This window comes from Channa argus, chromosome 10 (genome assembly GCF_033026475.1).
Source record: "Channa argus isolate prfri chromosome 10, Channa argus male v1.0, whole genome shotgun sequence".
NCBI classification, from domain to species: domain Eukaryota; kingdom Metazoa; phylum Chordata; class Actinopteri; order Anabantiformes; family Channidae; genus Channa; species Channa argus.
In genome coordinates, this window is record NC_090206.1 from 18063284 (window position 1) to 18088496 (window position 25213).

The 25213-nt window shown below is 39.7% G+C and overlaps 1 protein-coding gene across 3 annotated transcripts in view; it reads right to left on the bottom strand.

Annotated features, from left to right (window-relative positions):
* The window catches only part of tnmd (tenomodulin), a 57147-nt gene that overhangs the window by 4748 nt on the left and 27186 nt on the right, over positions 1-25213 (bottom strand). For 2 of the 3 annotated variants that reach the window (XM_067519277.1, XM_067519278.1), the window contains 4 exons: positions 14593-14733; positions 8866-8973; positions 2953-3115; positions 1373-1467 (listed from right to left, as the gene is read on the bottom strand). In XM_067519277.1, the coding sequence (XP_067375378.1) occupies positions 1373-1467; positions 2953-3115; positions 8866-8973; positions 14593-14733 (507 nt within the window). The remainder of the gene's footprint in view (positions 1-1372; positions 1468-2952; positions 3116-8865; positions 8974-14592; positions 14734-25213) is intronic. The other variant, XM_067519280.1, reaches the window with a different exon arrangement.

Sequence of the window (25213 nt, forward strand, 5' to 3'; positions counted from 1 at the left end):
GCCAGCCTCTGTCACAAGGACTTAAATGATTATTCAGCTTTACAAATGTGAGCTATGGGGAGATCCGGCGCTGAAATTCAGACGTGTGAAACGTGGATGAAGTGAACGCATGTTTTTTATGTGTCAAAGCCTGTGTGTGTAGGACAGATGAAAGGTCGTAGGTAGAAACAGAAAGTGTGAGTATCTGACTGTGTGTGTGTCTGTGTGCACGCCTGTGTGCATATTTACATGGATGGTTCTGGATGAAGCAATTAAAAAAAAAGGTTTGGCTAACACATGTGGCATCCCACTGGCATGAGCGAGAGTTCAGACTCCCAATTACAGACTGCTGCCTGCCCTCTGCTTGGCCACAAAGGCCTTTGTTATCACCGTACCCACAAACAGAGACTGGGTGTGCTGCTGGAATGGATTGCAGTGGTATGCATTACTCAGCTGATAGAGGCAGAATGTTTCAAAAGGCGAGCCGAGTTTTTCATCCCCTGGTATGTTTTAATTGCTTAGCTTGCTGCATCTCCTGCCGCAGACGATGAGGGAGAAGACAGAGGAGCTGGGGGGAAATTGAGGAGTTGAGCGGGAGGTGCTTCTGGGACGGGCCTGATAAATGTCAACATTATAGGACGTCTCATTTCTCTGCATGTCTCTCACCATTTCTCGTTGCTCCGAGGAGCAGACTGAGCCCGACTCATTATCCTTGAATTTAGCTTTAGTGGCTATTCACCTGCAAGTGCTGAATGTGTGTGTGCGTGTGTGTGTGTGTGTGTGTGTGTGTGTTTGTGTGTTTGTGTATGTTCCTGGTATCTTTAGTGTGCAACTGCTGTTTTTTTGTGCCTGTGTGAATGCATTATTCATGTGTAATATACCGCTTTATGTGACTTTCCCTGAGAGTCAGGGATAATTAATCACACAGTATTGAGTGGTTTACATGCAGTACACCAAAATATGCCACTTGGCCTTTCCATTCATTTTATATGCTTTGATAATTAAAGCATTATTAATAAATGTGACTTATCTGTGCAGCAATGAGTGACCTTGAGAGTACTCCTTTGTACAGTGCTTTCCGCTGCCTCAGAAAAAAAGAAGTGAAAAAAGGCACTAACGGGCGCTGTAAGGCACAAGTTGCTGCCTTTGAAAGGCTGGATATTCCTCTCAATTAATGGAGAGACATTAAGGGAGTCTTCAATGAACTGGCCTTACTTAAACAGATATATAGCGCAATTGCTATGCCCTCTGGTGCACAAAGTCAGTTTTAACATCAATTAGTGAGCGATTTATATGCAGGAAGAGGCGAGGCAGAGCTGGAGCTGACTGAAGTGACTCTACTGTATTTCGCGGTGTGGTCCCGGCGTGACGCGGCACAAAGGGGCCCACTTACATAGTCATTCACGGGAAGGTGATCCGGAACGTCGCGGGTGAAACGCTGCCCGGCAACCTCTGCATCGGGTGTGTCCTCATTCTCCAGCTCATCATCTGAATAGACAGAGAGAGACAAAGAGAGAGGAGGAAAGAGAGGAGATGTTTATACTTGCAACAGTTTTTCTATTGTTGGAAGTAAAATGAAAAAGCTCTTAGATTATAATTTGGCTTGTACTCTCAGTTTTCTCAGTGGCTTGATGCTAATTACTAACATTCAGGAGAAATGCGCTGGAATTCAGTCCAAGATTTTTCATGCTTCTGTCAAACAATGCAAGAAGTTGTTGTGATAGTAACACAGACATCATTTTCCACTCATCCTAATTAGTAAAGCTTACACATCCTTTGGAGCAGAATCCCTTAAAAGTAAATCTCTAGATGACCTTTAGCAGTGTCTGATTGTATTAAACCGTGTTTACTGATGTACTCTAAGCGGCCAGATACTTGTACTTCATTTTAACCTATAGGTTACATGGAGTCCAGTACCTTGCAAAGAGAAATGTTTCACTTTTTAAATTCACTGCTTTTATTTTATTGATGGAGTTAATTATTTTTGGCTACCTGGGGACAGCCCAAACAAACTGTGAACACGGCATTAATGCGTCATCATCTTTTATGTGGAAATTAGTGAACTAGTTTGCCATCTGATGTTTATTTACAGCATTTGTGAAGTAACTATCTCTACTATGGAGTCAGTTTCTAATCAGCTGGTGAATATAAGGCCAGTTTTGACTGTTTTTGGTCTCTGTTTAGAGGCTGAATGCTCCACTGTGTTCACCAGCTGGTCTCTACCGGTGTTTATCTGCTGTTTGGTGCTGATGCTGTGGGTGTACACTGTCACTTTTGGTAAAAACATCTGCCCGCTGCAGCTGAAAAAGATTTAATGAGATTATCGAGTGAACCAAAACAATGTTACAAACAGGGCGTGTTAGGCAGCAGGTTGAGGTGATAAGGCCTTCGACATTTCAATACTATGAAGGATCCCTTTCACATTATAACATTATTTTCAAATTCTTATTCGATTCATTTTAACAACAATATAATTTATAGCTGCTATAATTTTCTAAAACTCATTTACAAAAAGTTCTGTTGCTAATTAATTTATGCTACATAAGATTTATTACAGTGCAAAACATAATCATCACATATAAAGTAGCTAAAATTAGCTCCACCACATTACTGCACAGGTGATAATATTCCACTAATCTCCAGTCTCCCCCTCCAGTGAGTAGTTTGACTTCAGGTATGTAAAGATCAATTTGCTCATAATACATCTTTACCTTTACCTATCTAAATAATTGCTGTACTTTTACTGTACTTGGCTAATTCTCCCAGTGTGGTTTCAGTACAAAATCCCAATGCTTCTTTTTGCACTGACCAACACTTTGTTTCCAAACACACAGAGAATAACCCAGGACTCGTGCTCAAATGGTTGGTAAATCACGCGGCGTCTTATGGGCACTGTCTATGGCCCATGGGGATGCCCTCCAGCGAGAGTGTTAATAGTCTGCATTTAGAGGCAGAGGTGCCCCCTGCTCTCACCGCTCATGAGGGAGGGCTGAATCCAGTGGATGGGCAGCTCCTGGCAAATCTCCCAGATCTTGGAGTCGAGGAGGAATGCTGGGTTAACGATGGGTTCCTCGGCAGGAACCCACACTTGGGAGTCCTCCACCTTCATATCCACGGCCTCTGTCTCATCCACCTGCTTGACAACAACACACACACACAAACACATATAATACAGCAAGCCGGAGTTTGCCAAAATGCCCAGGCCCCGCACACAAAGCGGTCCTGCATTTACACTGTCCTCCCTTGGGCCACGCAGCAGCTCTAGCCTCATCGTTTTATGTATCACCTTTCTGTCTGTTGAGAGGGCGGCAACTTCCCGACTCCTGACTCCTGCTGCCCTGACTCCCTCGTCTTTCTCTCTCCCACCCTCTTCTCAAGCCTCTGGCATGCTCTTTCTATTATACATCATTGAAATTCACAGACAGTGATGATTTGACTTTTAAATGACTTTAGAAGTGGTCTTCATTACTCTGAGTGTGGCTGCAATATCGTTTAATGTGACAGACACAATAAAGCCTTGCATTCTCCTCCTTCCTCACCCTACCAACCCCCCCACCCCCCTCCACCACAATGCTCCACTTGGCACCCAGCACTATCAGTGGGCCTAATTTGTTGATACTGTAGTTCATGAGCTGTAAAGTAAACTATTATTGCTTAATGATAGGGACTACATGTCAGTGTTGTCTAATAGAGACATATGAAGGGGATTTGGTAATGCTCTCCCCTAACAGTGCAGATATTTATTTTCTTCATGTATATGTAAATACACACACAAACAAACCCCTCTTCCCATTCCCTTGTTAATTAGCAATCCAGAACAGAAAAACAGTTCACTTGACAAATGTTTTTACAAGGTGATTTTCTCCCAGTCTAAAGCTTAATTGCACATTAGTTAAGCTTGACGTAGAATCCTGGGGCTATGGAAGGAGCAAGTACCATTTATATTGGGTCGTGCCCCCTCCCTCCTGTTCACCCCTGTCACTCTTGCCTGAATTAGACTTTCGCTTTGCATGCCGCTTCTGGTTTGTCATCGAACATTACAGATGTGACCTGCAGTGTAAGACAAAAAAAAAAAAGACTTAAGCACATTCTGTCACATCAAAGATTGGGTTTGGACTCGGGAGGTGTTTAGCCAAGCTTTTGACACACTTTCCCTCACTTTTAAGTGCTGGCCAGTCAACTAATGATGACTTGGAGGACTGGTGTAGCAGGATGGTGGTGGTGGTGGTGGTGGAGGGGCTGCTCTAGTATTGCGCTGGTGTGCTCACTGTTCCCGTGGCTGCAGAAATTACAATCAAACTCAAGGAACACAAATAGCAGTCTCTAATTGGCCCTCTTAACCACTGAAGCCAAGTGAGTCTTCTCTGGAAAGTAAATGGAGGTCACAACACGGGGCTCACAACATGACTTTGACTTCACAGTTGAGATACGGCTCCAATAACTTGTAGGAGAGTGCCTGAGGGGAATGGTAAAGGTCAGCATTTTAGCATGGGGCAGAGATTTCTAAATGCCAGTTGACAAGCACAAAGACAACATGATTACAGTCCTCCAGTTTACACACACCTTTGAAAGGCTTTTCCATTTTGCTATTGACAAATGATATATTATTAGGACACAAACAACTTTTTATCAAGTATTGGACCTTGGGAATGATGGTAATTTGTTCTGTGCAGCCTGCTACTGGTGTATGTATGCTTTCCGCCTACAGTGCACAACTTAATTATACACCAGTTGTGCTGTAGTTAATGAATTTACCCTCTCATGCCACCTTGTCCCAAGGGGGGGACACACTGTCTACATGACACATTGTTTAAAGTGGTGCTATGTTTGCCAGAGATCAACAAAGATTTCCTCATGATACCCAGGAGCTTTCTCCTACTGCGCGTAATGCAGTCAGGGGGTTATATCATGTAGTGTACAGTTCAAGGCACTTAAAATGAGAGTGCTGCCAGTTGCCAAGGCTGGTCAAAACCGCATTTACGGTAAATCGGCTCAAACTTTCAAGTTGAATTCCACGTTGGCAAACCCTGGCATGCAAATTCGTGCCAGTGGCAAAGAGAAAATGGCCTTGACATAATTTGGATGAAATTATTGTAGCTTATTAGCTGTTTTGCACTGTCCACTTCTGTTTAAGGCTTCTCTTTCAGAGATTGAACTGCTGGTTTTCAGAAGGCAGCAGTCGATTGTGCAAACATTAGCAAATACTAGCAGAAGGACCTTCTTTCCCCACTTTAATACCTCTAACTCTATTGAATGAAAAAATGCAATGCTGGGAGGACTAAATTGCTCAAATACAGATATTGAGACTGACTGGCATTAGCACGGTCCCAGCTGGGCGCCTTGTTAGCTCTTAGCTTGTCATAGTGCAAGTAGTCACTGTTTAACCAAGTTTCTAGTTAACATATTTTAAGTAGATGGAAAATGACTGTGTGTCACTCTCTGGTGTGACCAGAGATTGAGAATGACTATGTCACCAACTATCACAAATGAAATTTTCTGTTGTTTTGATCAGATCACACTTCTGACTGAGCTCATATCTTCATGCAGCTGAATGTGAGACAAATTAAACAGCAATGTGTGCTTGCAGGACATAAGTGTATTCACATCCTCTGCTGTGGTGTTGTTCCAGCGACGCTTTTCTGTTGGCAGTTGTAGTCTGAGTGGGAGGTTTTGGGTTGCTGGGTGAGCTTTGGTCATCCATATTAAGTGGCTGTTTAATGGAGCAACCAGCAAACACTGACAATGTTATAAGGTGTGAGGGAGGTGCGTGGCGATTTCCGTGTCACACTGAGGGAACCTGAATGAGGCTCAGGGATTACTTCTTCAGTTGTTCCATAGAGCAGCTAAATTAAAAAGGGAGGGAAAAATCCTGGCAAACAATTCATGTTTGTCACCTGGTTCTCCCTTGCACTGACTGCATTTCCTTATCAGCTGTTTGCAGTTTTACCGCAATTTTTTCCATAGTTTGTTTTTATTTTTTTTTACCTCTGCTCTAAAGCCTTCCACAGCTGCTCTGTGCCTTCTCTCCTAAAAGCCTATGTCTGGGTTAAGCTACAAACCGTATGCAAGCTTCTTGTGTTTTACCACCTGAGGAGGAGACTTGTGTTGATCTTCTTCAGGGTCATACGTGGGTGGATTTTCACAGAGGACAGATCAGGGGCTGCTGTCTAATGTTAAAACAGACATTAGCGAGGACAAGACAACCAACGGGTTGGTCAAGACAAGGCCACTGTATATTACCTAAAAATGCCGCGCCCCTACAATATTTGCTGTATTTCTCAAGTGCAAACCAGTGGTCTTGTTGTGAAAGCATCCTCTACATAAAGATAAGCTGCAGAAGAAAGAAACGTCTGTAGGAAAAGGAATAATGGTAAAAATAAATGGGGAAATAAGGTATGGCATTTTGGTATGGTATTCTGAATGTATGAATTCCATAATTGATTTGACATTTTGGAAAGTACGACAATATCAATCCCACTTTTATTTCCAGCATATTCAGTGGTTTTGTGCACAGCTATAAGCTCATTTGTCTCCCGGGATTCTGGGAACAATATAAGCCCAGGAATTCCAGTGCATCTCAGAAGAGACGTATGTCTCAGACAGATTTATATTTCACCACATATCCACCTGTTTCTTTTGAGCAATGCTATTTTATTTTATTATGTATTTGTCTCTGTGCATAATATATAATTTTTGAGTGAGCTTTTTATTTTATTTTATTTTCTATATGTGACCTTTGAGCAGTGAGTGATGTCACGTCCTGCGGTTTCACGCTGCTTTCCTCAGCTGGCCAGTGGTCTTGCTGAGGAGACGTGAATCAGTGCTAATGCTCTTGTTTTTTTATAATGTTAATAGATAGTTAAAAAAAAGCTAAACAATGTTTAAAACTTACCGTCTAGATGTATTAGAGGGCTGTTTGTTTTAGTGTTCATTCCCAATTATATATTTTCTGGACTGTGCAGCACGTTTAACAAGATAGAAAAGTTTGCAGTCGGCATAGAAACTCAAAACCACTGAGCCACCAGGCCCCCCATTTTGAATATAGGACTGTCAGGAACAATTTGAAAGTGTCCAGAGAATATCTCACGACAAAGCACGTGGGATTTTTTTTCTACGTTCACCTCAGGATTTTAGAGGTTGCCGTTGTATAATAGAGCATGTGTTGACGTCATACTGTTGTTTTTGCGAACCATGTTGTGAAGATCCCCCCGCCCTCTTTGATGCTGAGTTGGAGTGTGTGTTGTTTCTTTCTGTCATGATTCTGAAAAGTGTAGGTCAGGAGAGGAGTGCCACTTACCTTTACCCCCGTCCATCGAATGATTTAAACATCTTATTAGCAACACAAAACAAAAGACATCCAGAATATAACGCTATCCAGAATAGGTTTTACAAAACATGATGAGAAAATGCCAAAGTCTGCCAAAGTCCAAATTATTCAGTTACAACTTTTATTTGTTTTCCAACATATTCCTTACTCTTGAATGCACAACCCACTAATGGCTGCAACCAAAACTTAACCAAAGTGGCTTTGTTGACCTGGGATAAAAATCCCAGTCTCCAGTGCTGTGGTCCTGCTCTTTGAGTTCATACTACTAAGATTGCAGTAAAAACTTAATGCCTGTGAAGAAATTACAAGGAACAAATGGTACGATTTCCTTAAAATCCACTTGACATACCAAATTCATAATAGAACATGTTGTAGGAAGGATGCATGTTTGGCTACATGACTGCATAATTGATTCAAGGCTCCTTCAAACTTAAATGTTGTCTCATTAGACAGAGTTTGAATTTTCTCTGTGGTTGGTTTGGACAATGAAATATGAACCACAGCTTAGAAACACCTCTTGGCTCATTATTTTATTGAAACTGATGGTGCAGAATGATCTATTCTACTCATGGCAGTCATAATAAGGGCTCCTGTAACTACCAGTATACTGGAGGCCCCAGTCATATTCCTGGCCTAAGATAATTCATTTTAGAGCTGTGAATTAAGCCAATTAGACTTCACTGTGCACGAAAAAAGACAGGAATGGCATCGACATATGGTACTGGCTGGGCAATTAGTATCTGTAAACGCTGATCAGACAATATGACGACAAGACAAAAAACAAAACAGCGTTTCGTTTTTGGGTGTAGCAGCTTGTGTTCTTAAAGTTGAAACTGAGACAGGGTTTGCTTGGACTGACAATTGACTTTTACAGTTTTAAATGGAAGCAGTGAGTGGAAAGCGTCAGATATTTTCCAGTTACTTTTTTCCAGCTACAATGTGAAATGTAAATGAGAGCATGCTAGCAGTAGAGACATTTGAGAGAGGGATTTTCTCTTTGAGCATACGGCCCACTCAGTGAATTGCACTGTGACACTGAAAAATTGAGAATTTTGATTGATTGAATTTCTTCCATTCCTTGTACTGAAGTTCACATACAGCTATAAGAGCCCAGAGAAATAAAACGAATCCCTCTAAACTTGGAGAGGGAGCCTCGTGAATTTTACAAAGAAAACATCTTTTTAAAAAATACCATTTTAATGGCTTACCTCTCACTCAGACCACTGTTTGCACCCTTCCCCCTTTAGGCTATTTGGGTAGAGCCTTTGGAGGAGATGATTAAAAATTAATATTGGCTGAAGACTGACAGCAAACACCATTTGATGTGAGCCACAAAGGCTACGGGTTTGTGGGCAGCTTTCTGAGTGTTTCACAGGCACCACAAACCCCAGTTTATTTTTCAGTGAGAGGGTAGGGGGAGATAAGATAAGATAGAGGGGCTGAGGATTTGTGAGGTGCTTGCAGTGCTGTACTCTTGGTTATCTCTCTACAATATGCATGACAGCCTCTGTAGGACTACAGAGAGTCTGAGGTACAGACAGCTGAGGGAGGAGGCATACCAGTAACTCTGTGTCCTCAGCCTCCACCTCTGGCACCGTGGGTAGTTTCCTAGTTTGGGTCCTGATGTAGCACCTCTGATGTTCGGCAAACCGGATCCCAGTAATTCCCTTTGAAAAAAGAAAAAGAAACGAAGGGATGCTCAGAAATTCAGATATATGTATCATTCATTAGGTTTCTGTGATGTGGATATCCCATAAGCACTGGGGCGATCATTTTAAAACGCTCAGCTCTTTGCTGATAATCAAAGCTCTTAAAAAAGTCAGATAAGTTAAAACCTAATGAGTTCGAAAAGGTGTGTTTTGATCTTTTTTTTTTCTTTTTTTTTTACATGGTAAAAAAATTGGTGACTGCTTGGCCTGGCAACACAGTTCTCACTTTCAAGCTGAATGGAAGTAAAAAGGTGGAGGTGGTTGTATTAAACTTCAAAGAAGCATATATTGCACAGAGGAGCCAAGCGACATTGTTGAGAATGAAGTGTTTTCTACAGAGAGTGGCCCCATTGAATTAGCCAGTCATAGGTCCCTGTCACTCTCTTAATCTGTGCAGTCGAGTGTGGAGTCACTCTCTTTAGCTCCACCGATGATCCTCCACCATGTGGTGTGTAGCTCTTTTCAACATGACACACAGAGTCTCAATAGGCAAGAGAGCTCTATTAATTCTCTCGCTGCTATTCTCTGTTAATCTCTGTAAAGATATTCAGCCGGAATAAGTCTGAAAGACTGTCTGCAGATCAGATTGTATCCAATTTATTTTCTGCAGAGTAGAGCTGCTCATTCAGCATACTGTATTAGGACAGACGGCAGGAACTACATCTGCCACGGCTGCTTTAAAATTGTATCAACTGAAAATTGTATGAGCGGTACCATGAAAATGGACTTGATTCAATCAAAATTTAATTACAGCAACACAGTGATTGCTATGACATCTCCTTTGAATTGGTTAACTTGACCATGTGGGTGCTATTCCTACATTTTCTGTGGTGCTGTCACTCTGAAAACCAGATACCAGCCGCACAAGACATGATACAAAGTGATGCTTGTCATAATCTACCGCATGTAATTTCATCTGTGTGGAAAAAGGATGGGGCAATAATAGTCTCAAGCGCAAAAGCATAATGTTTACGCCGAGCTTTATTGTGATGAGTCTCCATGTAATTTGGGTCTTCTGTATTGGTGCGGTACAGCAGAAGAGAAGAGGCCAATGTTTTGATGAGATACAGTGATTACTGGGGTTGGTCAAGCAGAAAATGAAGAGAGACACATTAACACAGGGATGAGAAATGGGAGAACGATGTCATTTCAAAAGGCAATTTGGACATATCCACTTGACGTATCCATGTGCAAGTTTCTCATCTGTTTCTGTTCACGAGAACAGAAAACTTGTAAGTGTCTGTCTCGTTCAGCTCCTGCGAATAAAGAACTAGTCACGTCAGCACTTAAAAGTTTGCTTGATGACTTGATCATAATTCTCTGTATTTATTAAAGATTTCTTACTCCATAAATATAAAATTTACAATGCCAATATTCGACAAAAAAAATTTAATCATTTATTCAAGACCTTGCATCATTCACTGTTGTGGACTTTCCTTCCCACAGTACATCAACTCACCAAAATCAGAGTATGAATTGATTTGATCGTAGCGCCTATCCGTAACATCAGCACCAGTGTTCCTGCAGACCTTCTGCTTAGCTTACAACTGTTCTTCAAAGACTTTTTGAACGGACGAATGCTGGAGATGATTTTTACTTCCATTTTGTTTTACTCTAAGAAAAGGAAAATCAGAAAATCTGAGTGGGCAAAAGAAGGAAATGTTCTTTTTCTTTTTTTTAATCAATCCCACCGCCCGACCAGTACGTTCTTATGTCCAAATGCTATCTGAAAGGACACAGAGATTGTTACATAAGACACAACATCTATAAAAAGCATTTTATCTGCAGTGACAGGTTTTAGTGACTGTTAAAGAAGCACATTTGTATGATTCCTTTAATCAATACACTAACTCCACCTACATTATGGTTAGAATTGAGTTGCTTTTTCAGATAAACATCTGCTATTTTAATTAGCTGACAGTAAAACTCAATATTTTCTTTATTTACTATTTCGTATTTCTACTTTTTTATTTCATTGTGAAAAGTGCACCTCAGTTTGACGATTACATACTGTAATTTTGCTAGCTTGCCATTTTTTCTGCTCATTTGTGAGCAGTTATTTCTGTCCCTGTTTTGCTGTTTTTATATTGGTTAAAGCAGCATCTATATCATTGCACTTTGCAGCATGAGAATCTTCGTGTAAAAACAGCAGCAGCTGTAACAGATAGCATATATGTTATTCCAGTGGAGTGCATTCATTTCCACACCAGCCCTAAATGTCCTGGATTTGCGTTTGGCAGACAGACCTTTGCTGCTATCACACCTCATCTCTTCTGTTTCCTTTCACATTCTTTATTTAATGGTAATAAGGTAACAACTGCCTAAACATCTTTACAGTTTAATTTGTGGTCCTGGTTGCCTGCTTTTGTTCACACTTTCCCTCCACTCAAATTCACCTGACCTCGCTCCACACCTGCTCCCAGTTTCGACGTTACCACAGCCAGAATTGACATCTTTCACTTACGCCAGCTCCCTGACAGATTGTCAGCTTCTTCATGTTTGCTGTGGACTTATGCCTTACCTCTAGTTTGTGCTTTTTGATTCTGTTCCTGTTGTGACCTCCCTGCCCACCTTAGCCTTCTGGATTTGTTTGCCTGGACTCTATCTACCTTGTTTGTTTGTTTGATCCTTATTGGATCTGACATGCTTCTGTGTGCATTTGGTATGCATGTGCCTGTGATTTAGTTCATACTATAAAAATAACTAGTTTATCAAAAAAAACCCAACATATTTTAATGTTGGTTTGCTGCAGTGGTTACATTTATTTATTTTTACTAGTTTGTGATCTTCTTTACAGGACAAGTCTACAACTACATAAGACAATACACAGAACAAGAAAGTGCTGGTTGTTTTGTTTTTAGCAGATTTTCATGTTGTTGACTGTTTTCATGTTGTAAACTGTCTCGTGTTCACTGTGTTGTGTCATTGACTACTGGAAATAATTCTCTAGATGGTGCATGTTTTGCTCGTCTCTCACCAATATTTGTTCTTGTGGCACTTTTCAGCATTTTCTCCCTGGTTTACTTTACTCGTAAGTTCTTGAGTGTGAAATGAAAATGTAAAATCTTTTTTCATGCAAATCAACAAAAGCTGTGTATACAATGCCAGTCACTGTAGGCTACAGTGTAGAGAATTAGTGAGAGTAACCGGCATAAAAGACAGCACAACCTAAAACCACTGAGAAAGTTAAGAAACATTACATTTACATGATTATCTCTTTTTGCAGATTGGGCGCATTCACCAGATGTGTCTTCCAGCATCTGTAGTGATTTATGGATGACTGTTACCTTGAGGTTCAGGTGAGATGCCATTTTTAAAGGCAAGCAGCTAAAACAAGAGGTTGAGAACTGCTGCAGTAACCATAACTGAGTCAGGTATAGCCGGCAATGCCTGTGCTGAGAGGCTGTCTGTGGTTTATGTCTGTGTTCACAGATCTTGAGCCCAGCTGCTAATTGATAGAAAAGAAGAAATATCTGCAACATTTGCTGTGCTGAGAAACAAATGTTTTTGTTTTTTTTCATCATATTTTATATTCACATTGAAGCACTAGTGCACTGGTTAGCCTCTGGGTGCTCTGGTTCCCTTCCCACAGTATAAGCTCTGTCACACAGTTAAGCCGACTCGAGGACACAACAAACAGAACTTGATGGATCTCAGCCTGACTTGTTAAACCCCTTAAACACACTTGGAACAGTGGTGAGGTCTGTATAGGTGCAGTGTTGGCTTGAAGGAATTACAAATGCTGGAATAAAATACATTGTACAAGTGTTACAAAAGTGTTTGTGATATACAATAAAATAGTGTTGTTCACTAGTGATCAAATTAAGTAAAGCATAGACATGGTGTAACTTTACATACAATAACATCACCTGAGTGATGTTTTAACAATATTCTTTCAAACATAACCATAAACAAAACTTCTTCTGAAATGCAGAGGTTTTTATCATCGGGTCTCCTTGGAGGGTAAAATGTTTACACTGATTTGTGCTGTAAAACTGGTGCCGTTTGTCATTTTAATGAGCTAAAATTCCAGAACAAGGTTGAGGCCAATTTTCCTAAATGTGCTTTTGTTCACTTGTCAAGAATATTTATAATAAGTTGGCTTTTTAATGTAAAAATGACTGCTGCTTCTCTCTCTCTCTCTCAGGTTGTTTCCATTCTCCATTGTTGTCCCCTCTCTCTCATTACAATGAGTCCAGTATTGGTCTGAAACAATAGTAAGTGGATTTCTCCTGCGGCCCACAGTCCTGGTGGCATAATCCCCTCATTTTCCATTCCTCACAAAGCCCTCAGGCTTGATGGAGATTGTTTTAGAGGTAGCTTTGGTCTGTGTAAGAACACACAACATTCTCTTTTTTGAATTAAATAAAATCAATTCCAACATCAGCGCACAAAGTACCACTTTGTATAACCTGTTGTAGGTTTTGTGTGGGTTTCCTTCTCATCTTTTTTTTTTCTCTTTTTAAATCACAGGGTTTGAATTACTCTGCTCACTTGCTGGTTTCTTAGTCTTTCATGGTGGAGCACTGAATCAAACAAATCTCCTTAGGGGATGTGCTTCACTAACAGGAAGTGGTCCAAGCAACAGGCCCATTGGATTATGGATGTGGGGTATGTGGGCACACACACACACACACACACACACACACACACACACACACACACACACACACACACACACACACACACACACACACACACACACAGAGTCAGACTTGGCGAGGAAGACAAAAAGAAATAGAGATTGATTGTGGAGGTTAAGGTTTTTCAGCTGGGTTTCCATCATAAAGCCATTTTAGATTCACAAAGACCATTATAACAAAAACAATAATGACTCAGTGTAGTGTTTTTTTATTTTTTGGTTTGGAGTGAGGTGTACCCCGTAATGTTCAGCTTCACATCACAACATTTCACAGTAAATAATGGTGTGAGAGTAAGAGCATTCATTACCCAGTCAAGCAGCACACACTCTTTTTATTGCAGCATGTGCAACCTCCTGCACACTTGAGCAGGATTTAAGAAGGAAAGGTAAGTTAATGAGTTCTGCTGGAGCCAAAATTGCAGTAGAAAAAGCAGAGAGAAACAAATAGAGATACGCTTTGTAATGTTGTTTGTCTCCATACAGCGACGACTGTATAGAATTAGTGAGAAGAAAGACTAATCTTTCTCTCTCTGCTGCTGTGTGTGCACTTTGAACACACAACTGATCTTCAGGAGGGCTGTTACTGATATTATGTGTGTGTGTGAATGTGTGTACAGTATTTTTAAAGCTAGTATTTCTAATCCCTGTGCGTACAACATCTAAGTATAATTTCCATGACTTTGTTTCTCACATGCTTCAAAGGTTTGTCACACTTATTTTGTCATTGAGAGTGACAAAAAAGGGGGAAACTATTGCTAAAGAAGAAACGAAAAATATGATTGTAACAGTGGATAAATGTTGTCAACTGCCTCTTAGAAAAGGGCAGGATGTGAACACGACAATCTTTCCTCTGCTGAAAAGAAGAGACAATTACTGCACGAGTTTCTGAAGAAAAAGAAGAATAGCGCTCATGGCCTTGTTTAACCTTTACTTACATTTTTGAAGTCGTGCACCTCGAGGACTTCGTTGCTCCCATTTCCCATTCGGAAGATCTCAACACGACGGCCTGGGTCAATCACCATCATGCTGTCGGTCTCTATGCCATCCAACACAGCTTTGTATTGATGGTCATACACCTGCCATGACACACACATGATCAGACAGCATTGTCACTGATGCATTGAACAGTAACATTTGTCATTGGCTATACTGTCATTTGTACCAAAGAATAGTGTAGTGTTGGTAAAACATATCAATTACTTCCGTTTCAGAAGTCCACCCAAATCGCTGTATTTCAACATGTAAGAGTTCAGTACAAAAAATTGTTTTGTTTCATTCAAGCCGGTTTTGTGTTGTTCTCACTGACATTTGTTTCTCTGGTTGGAAAAAAACAGTACAGAATCTTTTTTGTGAGAGAGCCAAACAATATCTATCACTCTAAAAAATAGTGACAATAGATGGCACCAAGGCTACCTGAGATTATTCCATCTGCACGTGGAAAAATAACATTAACATTGTTAAAGCTGTATAAGGCTCATATTTATTCCCTGACAATGTTAAGTTTAACCTACAGTATGTGTGTGGTTCTTATTGTCTGTCAATAATGTCTGTTACACAATTGCTTTGAACATGTGCAGGTTACTGCAGGTAGCTATTGTAGCTTGTGAGCTGGTTTTGTGTTGGTTTGGGCATCTATGCTCAATTATTATTTGTACATAAATTCAGCATCAGATCACTGATTCTTGACTGGCTAAGCCCACCTGCACATTCCCATAGTGAATTATCTTCACAAAGCAAATGGATGATAAAAACAAGGCAGTAATAGTTTTAGGTGTCAGTTTAGCATTTGTTTGAAATGAACATAAAACTGTAGCTGACAGAAAGTGCAGAGTTTGGGGATCATAGTTGCAATGATAACGGTGCTGAACAAAGTGGTGCCTTTCCTTATTGCCACTTTAAATAAACACTTCTTTTTTTTTAACAAATTCTGGATATTTCCTTTCTTCTTTTCCTCGAGCCCTGATCTGACACATTGTTTGCAGGTCGTCTCACAAATAAAGTCAGCATTAAACACAGAGTGTTACTGACACAGTTGCAATGATGCCACATTCATAAAATAACATCAGCGATAACAAGCTGTTGTGTAATTAAAATATTTGTGACCAAAAATTGAAAGGTTAAATAAGAAAATGTATTGTTGGGGGTCTGGCTACAGAAGCACACAACATAGACCTTTATAATCTCTGCTACAGTCAAAGCATTCTCTTCACTGTTGCCTTAAAGCGGTGTTGTTTATCACAACTGCTTGCTTATGTACTGTTCTTGGACACGCATGGATACCTCTTAAAATTCCTTGTCTGAAAAATGATTCATGCCCACCAGCTGAAAATATGCTATTAATATTTATGTGAGAGTTGTGTTATGATGAGAAATATATTGCTGAGTTCATCTTCATCTGTCTCAGTGGCAAATCAGAGCCTCACCAATGAGACGCATGATTAATGAATACCCTCGGATGGGAGTCCATCAGGATTTATATCCCTCATCAGAAACATCTGAATGTCCTCTAATGGTTTAACACAAAATTTTCTTTTGCTTTACACTCCTTCACATGTTCAGTATCTAATGTTAGAGCCTTTTATGCAGTGCCCATGACATTTAAACACACTGCATCACATATAACAATGACTTTTCTTACTTTTAGTGGGAGAACAGAGTAATAATGATCAAATGGGATATAATTCTTAATAGAAGATCACGGTTGGAATGGCACTAGCCTATAAATCTCCATTAACATGGGTCACAGTAGCCTTGGCTCTGAGGAGAAGTAGAACTTAGAATCGTCAGGAGAAGCCAAATTAAGATGGGCTTGAAATTTAAGTGTCAATTGAGCAGTTATGGATAAAATTGGTGCTATTAAACAGTCTGAAAGCCTGTGTGGTGAATTAAAGATCTATTTGAGCATTTCTTTTATATTAACATAAAGGTGGAGGGGGGGAATAGATTCTGGAGGTTTATTGATTTATACTAAAACAGTGAATTACATTTTCAGCAGGCTATCACTTTTGATGAAAATCAAGCAGAGAATCTCCCCACAGCACAAGGTTGAAACAGATAATAATGTATTACAACAGTTTGACTTCAACTGGTTCGACATCCAAAGCTGCTGCTGTGCACCATAATTGGCATTCTGAAAATAGAAATGAATAGCGTCTGTATGCCCTCTTATTGTACTTATAGGTGCTTGACTACATTGGGAAACTTGCAGTATGATTTATGCCCCAATAAGGGGACAACTTTAGAGCACACCTCACTATTGTAAGTCTGGTTGTTGTCATTTGTTTTTGTGCCAATTCTTATTATTTCTATCGTCCATTTTTGTTTAAAACATATACAGAGGAAAATCTAATAAGGACTTGTTTCTCATGATTTACCGGCTGCATATTATACCTTTTCTAAACCTGAATTTGGAGGAGGTGCCTGCTGCAAAACATTTCAGAAAACCTAACCCTGAACGTTAATTAGCTTCTGGTATGACACTGAGCAGGTAGATAAGGTACACAGGAAATGCTCCAACTTACAGTATGTTATGTGGTTTGACAAATAATAAACAGAGCCAGAGACACAACCTGTTTGGGATAAAGCTCAAAGACTCTAAGCAGCAACAAATCTTAAACAAACTTTACCCAAAACACAGTATATTAAAATAACATAGGTTGGCGATGTGTGACAACAAACGATGTTGGCATGACCGAATTAAGTGGTGTAGTAGTGGTTTTAAAGTACGCAGAAATATGTAATGACAACAATAATCAGAAAGTCACACGAGTGCACCAGTAATTTTGTTGCAAAGATGAACCTGCTAAAGTACGACACTTAATAGTGGATGTACTGTACACAAATCCTACTATGACAATCGTGGCGAAGATGGCGACATGCAAGAGCAATGCTGTCTCCTAAAGGGATGAAACTACAAACACAGTAATCCAGCCAGGTTAGGTTTTCTGTTAACATAAGGAGGACAAGTTGCCATTCCGTGTAAATTGCAGTTTGCAAATATGTTGATACTAAACATATCGACAAATTGATGCCAGGCAAAACTAATTTTCCCACCAAAATTGTGATCTACTGGAGAAATGTAAAACATCTAGACTATACAATCATTTAACTTTGTACCATTTAGTTGTCATTTAACCTTTTTTTTTTAAAAAAAAGGTTCAACCTCTTATTCTGTTTTATTTAGATTTAGACAAAACCCTTATCTTACTCAAACCTCAACCACAGTGCTTTTGCTGCCTAAACTTAACCACAAAACTGAATCTAGACTTGAACTTAGGTCTGTAGTGTGACAGTTGCACGCTGTAGATCCACAGTAATTCAATAATTAATTTGTGTTATGATCCACTGTTGTGTTGTTCCCTTTAATAATTAAATTATTGTTGATATTTGCAGTTTAGCTGCACAGGATATTTTTAGTGTTTTATTACATGTCCTATTGCATTCATGCAAAAAGCACTTTATCACACCTAATTCATAAATCGTATTAGAAGGACTAACTTTGTTTTTATTGAAAAGATTTCTTTAGTTTTCTTTCCTAGTATAACATATCTACTCTGGGTCTGTCTTCCAATAAACACTATTTCAGAAGAAACTGTCTTGTAAATGAATCTGGCCATTCTTTGAAAGACCGCAGAGCTCTCTGAAATCACAATTCATGATTTCTGGGATTTGACATTTTCGAAATTCAAAAGAGTTCCCTGTCAACTCGTGAAGTTTCCTACGGCTGCTATAAGCAACAGCCTCTAATCTGAAGTTCAGTGCTGACTCCCTGTTGTCTCACCAGCGTTACCAACTACTAAGAGCATGCTGAAGTGCAAAAACAACTCCCAGGAATAAGAGCAGTTAGTTTATAAGATAGCAAGGCAGTAACAACAATACAGTAGTATCTTTGGATGTTATTATTTTTTCAAAACCGAACTGTTTATTTGAGGACTTAAAGGTTACAGAGCAAACCAACCTAGTGGTGTGAAATACACAATCACTGCCAAAGAAACATTACTGCAAACCAAGCGTTATTTATTTGAAAAACTGGCATCTGCTATGTCCGATATTCCCGCAGAACAACTCGTATTTTTCACATCACAGGATGCCTCAGACTGTTGTACAATGCGAGATAAAGAATTCAGATCTCCGCAGCTAGAAAAACATTCGAGCTCAGGAGTGTGAGGCGATCTGTGCGGAAGTCTTCACAGACAATGCCTTGTTTATTTCCTCTGTTCAAGGTTTCTGTCTGAAGTGCTTCTTAACAGCCTCCACGTAGATGGTTTCAAACACAGACTTGCAGTGAAAGGAGAGAACGAGAAGCGGCAGGCGCAGGCAGACCTGCGGGTTGTTTGTGCGAATGGGTTCTGGTGTGGCACCCGAGGACATTAAGCAAAGGTCACGTAGATGCTGTTACAGGTGAGTGGGTCACAGTTGGTACTTCGTGTGAGTGTGTGTGTGTGTGTGTGTGTGTGTGTGTGTGTGTGTGTGTGTGTGTGTGTGTGTGTGTGTGTGGGCAGACAGACAGAAAGAGCGAGTGTGTGCAAATGTGCATCTACGGAGGAGGCGGCCGTGGGAACGAGAGAGATGAGTTGATGACAATATGTCCTCTTAGTTGTCCTTGAGGGTGAGGAGATAGAGGCTCCAGTCAGGCGGAACTAGATGCCTGTCACTCACGGTGGGGTGGTGATGGCGGTGGGAGGCGTAGGAGGGGGGAGGTGGCATGAGGTCTGAACAGTGCACCAGGCCTCCTGGGAGCCATAGGCAGCCCTGTGATAGATCGAGGTGGGCAGCAGCTTAGACAGTCATACCGGCAGACGCTGTGTCCTTTGGGTTTTAGTCCTTATAAAGTCCTTGCTGGTTTTAAAACACCTAGAGACTTGTGGCTTCAAATTCCTTCTGACAAAATTGTCAAAAAACATGTATTATTGTATATTTCTGTGACCTTGATTATTTCAAATACATCAGCGAGCAATACACTAGGTTATATGTTACTAATAAATGAAACACCAGTGATTTGCAAGAGCACAGAAGTAAGTAACAATGCAATTTGATTTCTGTTAACAAAGACAAATCTTTGAATTAAGCACTACAATATCTAAATATAGGAAATTAAGCATGATAAAACATTTTTGTTTGAGATTTACAAAGTTGGTCATAGTTAACATATGATCATCATGGTATTAGTTAAATATGTTAATTATATGTTTATAAACATTATTTACAGAAGACACTACTGCCAAGCAACATGACCACTGCAGAAACTACTAATGTGAGCAGTTTCTTAAATTGAACTTGTAACCTATCCACACTGTCTTCTACCTAAGATATAATCAATGATTATTTTCAATATTTTTTTCTGTTTTGGATCATTTGTGCATTAGTTGTTTTAATCAGTTGTTTTGTGTCTGTTTTTATTGTTTTTGGTCACTTGGTGTCTTTCATTTGAGTCAGTTTGATGTTTTGATATTTTGTCTTTTTGATACAATCCCAGTATCAGGCATCAGACCCGATTCTTCCTTTATGTACCTGTGTACTAGAACTTGTAAAACTTATCCAACGCTGCACCAGATAGCAAATCAGCCTCTGCCGGTAGGTGGTGGAGGAAAAATGTTGTTTAAAGATAATTGATGACAACAAAAGCAAAGAATATTTTTAAATTGTTTACGACTCACTTTGGGAACAACAAGGGTTATGAATAGTAACTAGAATGTTACCTGAAGTTTACCTTGTTTTACGTTATTTAACTTCATTATTCCTGTTTAAACTCTATCGTCAGTTTTGTCTGCACTTCTAAATCCAGGATCTCAACCCAAATCTCATCCCTTTGTTTGTCTTTTTTTATTTGTTCTTTTCAGCGAAAGTTTCTTAATTTATTAAACACTAGTCACAGCCATATTTGTTTTGGCAGAAGAATTGGTGAGAATTTCACTTCTCAAGGGATTTGCTTAACTGCAATGGATTGGTGAGGATTTTACTGTCCACCAACTCCCAAATAATAGAAGCTAAACAGTTTAGTACTTGCGTCATTACTTGGTAGCAGTGAGTACTAATATAAGTACTTGTACTTGTACTCAGTCTAGAGAAACAATATGAACATGCTTATAGAAATGGCTTTCTAATGTACTTAGTAACAAGAGAACAACAACCTGTTTGACTTGTACGGTATATTTAAATGTTGTATTTTGTCTCTTAATTGACCAAACTTTGTTACCACTGTAGGCTGACACATTTATTACACTTCATATCAGGTTAAGAGTGGAATTTGCCTGATGGACAAATAAACTGTGAACAGAACACTTAGCCATGTTTGATTGGAAGAATCTGACATGTCTTTTTAGGGAGATTCCTGAGTTGCGCTGACAATGAAGTGGCAGATAGTCATGCTGTCTGGGTACTCAGTCACACGCAGTCTGATGTCTCTGGGTCCTCTCTATTGTAGCATGACAGCCGCCGAATTATTGTTTGTGTAATGTCAAAGTAGTGAAGACTCCAGACATTTAAGTTTTGTTATGCTGCCATTTATACTGATTTAATCGGTGCCTTATTGTTTTGGATTTGCCTCGGTCTGGTACTCCAACTGGCAAATATTGCGCAGTGAAATCTAGCTGTAGCACAAGTGTCAAGTGTCTTATACATGATCCAAAAATGAGAAATACCTTTGTAATGTGGTTTTTCTTACAGGTACAGTACATGAGGAGGGTTTTATTGAAAACTCAGAACAGCTGGGCATGGAAAAACAGAGTCAGATGATCATCTCAACCTTCTTACCAGTGATGCACGGTGAGCTTTTTTCTCCCTCTGTCTCTCTTGTCTCTCCTGCTGGTTCCTTGTCCTCCAGCAAACCGCACAAGACTTATTTTTCAGAGCTCAAGTCTCTTCACATGGGCAGTCACATGAGAACGACTAATGTCTCTCAAGTACTCTGGCTCTGCTTTGTGGTTGGCAGTGTTGTTTTTATTAGAGTTTCTCATTTTCTCAGGAGTAAAAATGGAACATCTATTTTAGCCACATTGAAAATTGCCACTGCAGAGGTGTAACCTTTTTAAAAATAAAAGCAAACATAGCTTTTGCCAGAATAATTATTACTTCTGTAGAAAAATGGCTAAGAAACACACACACACGCATACAAACACACGCAGACACGCGCGCACACAGAGACACACATACAAACACACATACACGCACACAGACACCAAAGATTTATCAAAAACACAAGAAAATTAGAAATAATGAAAACATACCTGGGTAGAGAATTCTTGGAAACAAAACCCATTAAGAGTCTGAACAGGTTCCTGTGGCGATATTATTTGAAAATGAGGATCCAGAGAGGAAACACTTTACTAGAGATTTCCCACCCAGAAACAGTAACGCAGATGGCCTTCATGTGAACACATGTTCTTTATATTCACTGTCAGACACTGGATGGAATGCATATTTATGAATGTGTTTTCTCTCAGAAGGGGATTTTAAACACATTTTACCCAGTGTATAAAACACGAGAGTATGCGCAGTAGAGAGGAACAAACAGAAAGAGGGATCTGATTGTGTGGTGTCTTGAGACCGTGGGGGATTATGCTTGTGGACACTGATTACCAAGCCTGTCAACTCCCAAGGCCTGGAGAATTTGGATAAATGAAGTAGGAATGTTCACCGGCTGCCAAACACTGGCAGGCTGCTGTTTGGTGATACCTGCTGAATACAGGCAGCTGGTTCTGGGCAGGCGCCAGCTCAGAAAATTCAATTTAGAAAATACTGGTCAGTCACTAATGCGTCATCCACTTAGTTGTTACAGGCTAAAATGAGCCCACTGGCAGTGCATGACATCAATCTCACTGAAGACAAACTGACATCGAGCACAATACAACACGATGCAACATGTTGCAAACAGTGGAATTACGGTATGTGGCTGTATATCAGTCATTGTACACTGCGTCTTTTTGTCAGTGAGTACATTTACACACATGGCTACTGAAATTTCAGGTTCAAGGAAACGGTTTTTAGTTACTTCCAGCTAAAGAGTAAAAACACACAAATAAAACTATCAGGAAGTTTTGCACTTAAGCTAAAGATTTTTGCAGCAAATATCTCATCTTCCAGAACAATTATTAATTGAAGTGACTAATTGTTGTTTAACAGACAATAAGAAAACTTTACTTAAGGCTTTTAACTATATGCTTGCATGCTCAACATCACATCATGTATCCTGTGTTGGCTTGGATTATTGATTGTGCATAGCATCAGGAATTATGTCACACGTACGTGAGATGCTATCCTGTCTATCACCAATAGGACAGGGTCAAATCATCTCAGCAGAACCTTTGAATCACCCCAGCAATAAGCGGAAAATGTTGAAGGAAAACGTTCTAATTTCGTCTATAACTACTGTCACCTACAAACCTACCATTTATCTAGATGCTGATGTTGTTTCCCCCGCCGCCCCCCCAAACATCCATCTGGACCCAAGAATCAGTCGGAACTCATTTGATTTTGGTCGTCAAAAGTTAAAGGTCATGGTGAATGTGATTTCGTGTCTATGTCCAGTTCTCATCAACACAGGATCTCAGAAATACCTGGAGGAAATTTCATTACATGTGGCACAAATGTCCACTTATAAATGAACTGATTAGATTATCAGTCTGAAAAGACATGCGTGTAAAATGCCACTTGAATAAGGTAAGGATAGAAAATTCCATCAAGTTTGTGTTTTGTTTCCAACGGATAGTTATGACACAAAATGACTGAGTAAAATATTGAGCATTCGAGGGAGTAGTTAATGAGGCATTGATTACAGACCTCTGAAAGTGTCTTGAACCAGAATAAAAGACTATACTGGAAGTCATCTAAATTTTAAGGCATCAACAAGAGTTTGTTTAATGTTATTCTCCATCCATTTTTATATTTACTCAGAAAAACTTCGGGCAACACTGTGATCAACAACCACTGAGCTTTCTTGGAAGCAAAGGAAGAATTTTAGCCTCCAAATATAAAACCAAAGCATGTCGTCTTGAGTTTTGTCTGGAAGCTGTTTGCATGTGCCCAGTCAGTGTGTAATGAGAGGATGCAAAGTCAGAGTCTGTCTCTAAATATAAATGTTTGTAAGGCACTGAAACATCGCTGCATTGTAATTATCACCAGTCTTTTTTGTGGTTTTGTTATATGTGGAGGTAAATAGTTGGATGCAAGTAATTAAGTGCAGAGAATGAGTTTTCCCTCTTTATCTGCAGGAAGTTCCTTCTATGGCACGAACATACACCCATGGATGTTTTAACTCAGATCTACTGAAATTTGAATATATACTATTTCCTACACTGACACAGAATTAATGTAAATAACTCAAACTTATTTTGATCTTGATTAAATTTATTATGTAGCTGCACATATGAGCTTGAACTCTGGCATTTTTTTAGCATCTTAATATGCTTTTGGAAGCCATACAAAAACTGCAATTTGAGTGTGTGGTGCATGTACCATTAAATGGAAAGCTAAAACATGGTTGGCGTGGGGTTAAAGTGCTTTTGGGAATTCACACAAGCAATTACTTTAGGCATCAATTTGATGTTAAAATGTTTTACAGCTGCCAATGCCAAAGGCCAGTTAAAGAAAATGCTAAGGTCGTTAGCCTTTCAAGGAACAACCTAGTAAGTGTCAAGCTGCAAATACTTAATAGAGCCATCTTTGTAAAGCACATTAACAATTTTAAAACAAACAGCTACTGGCAACGTACATCCCTTCTAAACCAGTTTTCTTGTTTGACACTGTATTTTTCTTATTCCGGCAGATAAATCGCCGACAAACACGCAGTGTGATGTCACTTTTAGATTTTTGCAGCAGAGCTTGAATGGAGTTTATTCACAGAAATGTGTATAACTGCCTAAAACTGCAGTGATAAAGGTCACATTTTGGAGTTGGTCCAGCAGGATCAAAGAGCAAAAGCTTCTTTTTAGCCTCACTTTTGTGCTCTGATGTTCAATAGTGGCACAAATCCATTGTAGAGGAAGAAAAGGTATAAAATTCCTTGCCAACAATACACGAGAATCTGATGTTGCTACAGCAAAGAGATATAAAAGAAAGCGTTTACCGACAACCTAATTATGACATTTCATTACAAAAACACATCTGAATTGCATGGACCATAATAAACTGATGATACTTAACAGTATCAATCATATTTTTATTAAACCTTCTAAACCTAACAACAAAAGTTGTGTATGTGGGCAAAATGCTGGCCATCGGAAACTTTGGGGAAATGAATTGCTCTCATCACTCTCGTGTATTTGCATTAAGTCTGCACCTAAAGTCGGGAGATATTTGGCTTAAGTTAGACTAAAATATGAGACTGCTCCTCGCAGCGCCCTTCTCTGCTCCGCCATGCTCTGCACAGCCCTTCAAGTATCCCTAATTATCAAATTGCCATAAGTTACAATATTGCAAAACTTTTAAATCATATTCATAGTCTCTGATTGGTTAGAAGGGCAAGCCTCACTTAAAATCATTTAAAAGCAAACATCTCTGCATCCCTGTTTGTTAAGTCTGACATTAAGATACATCATAGCACATTTCTACTAAAAATGT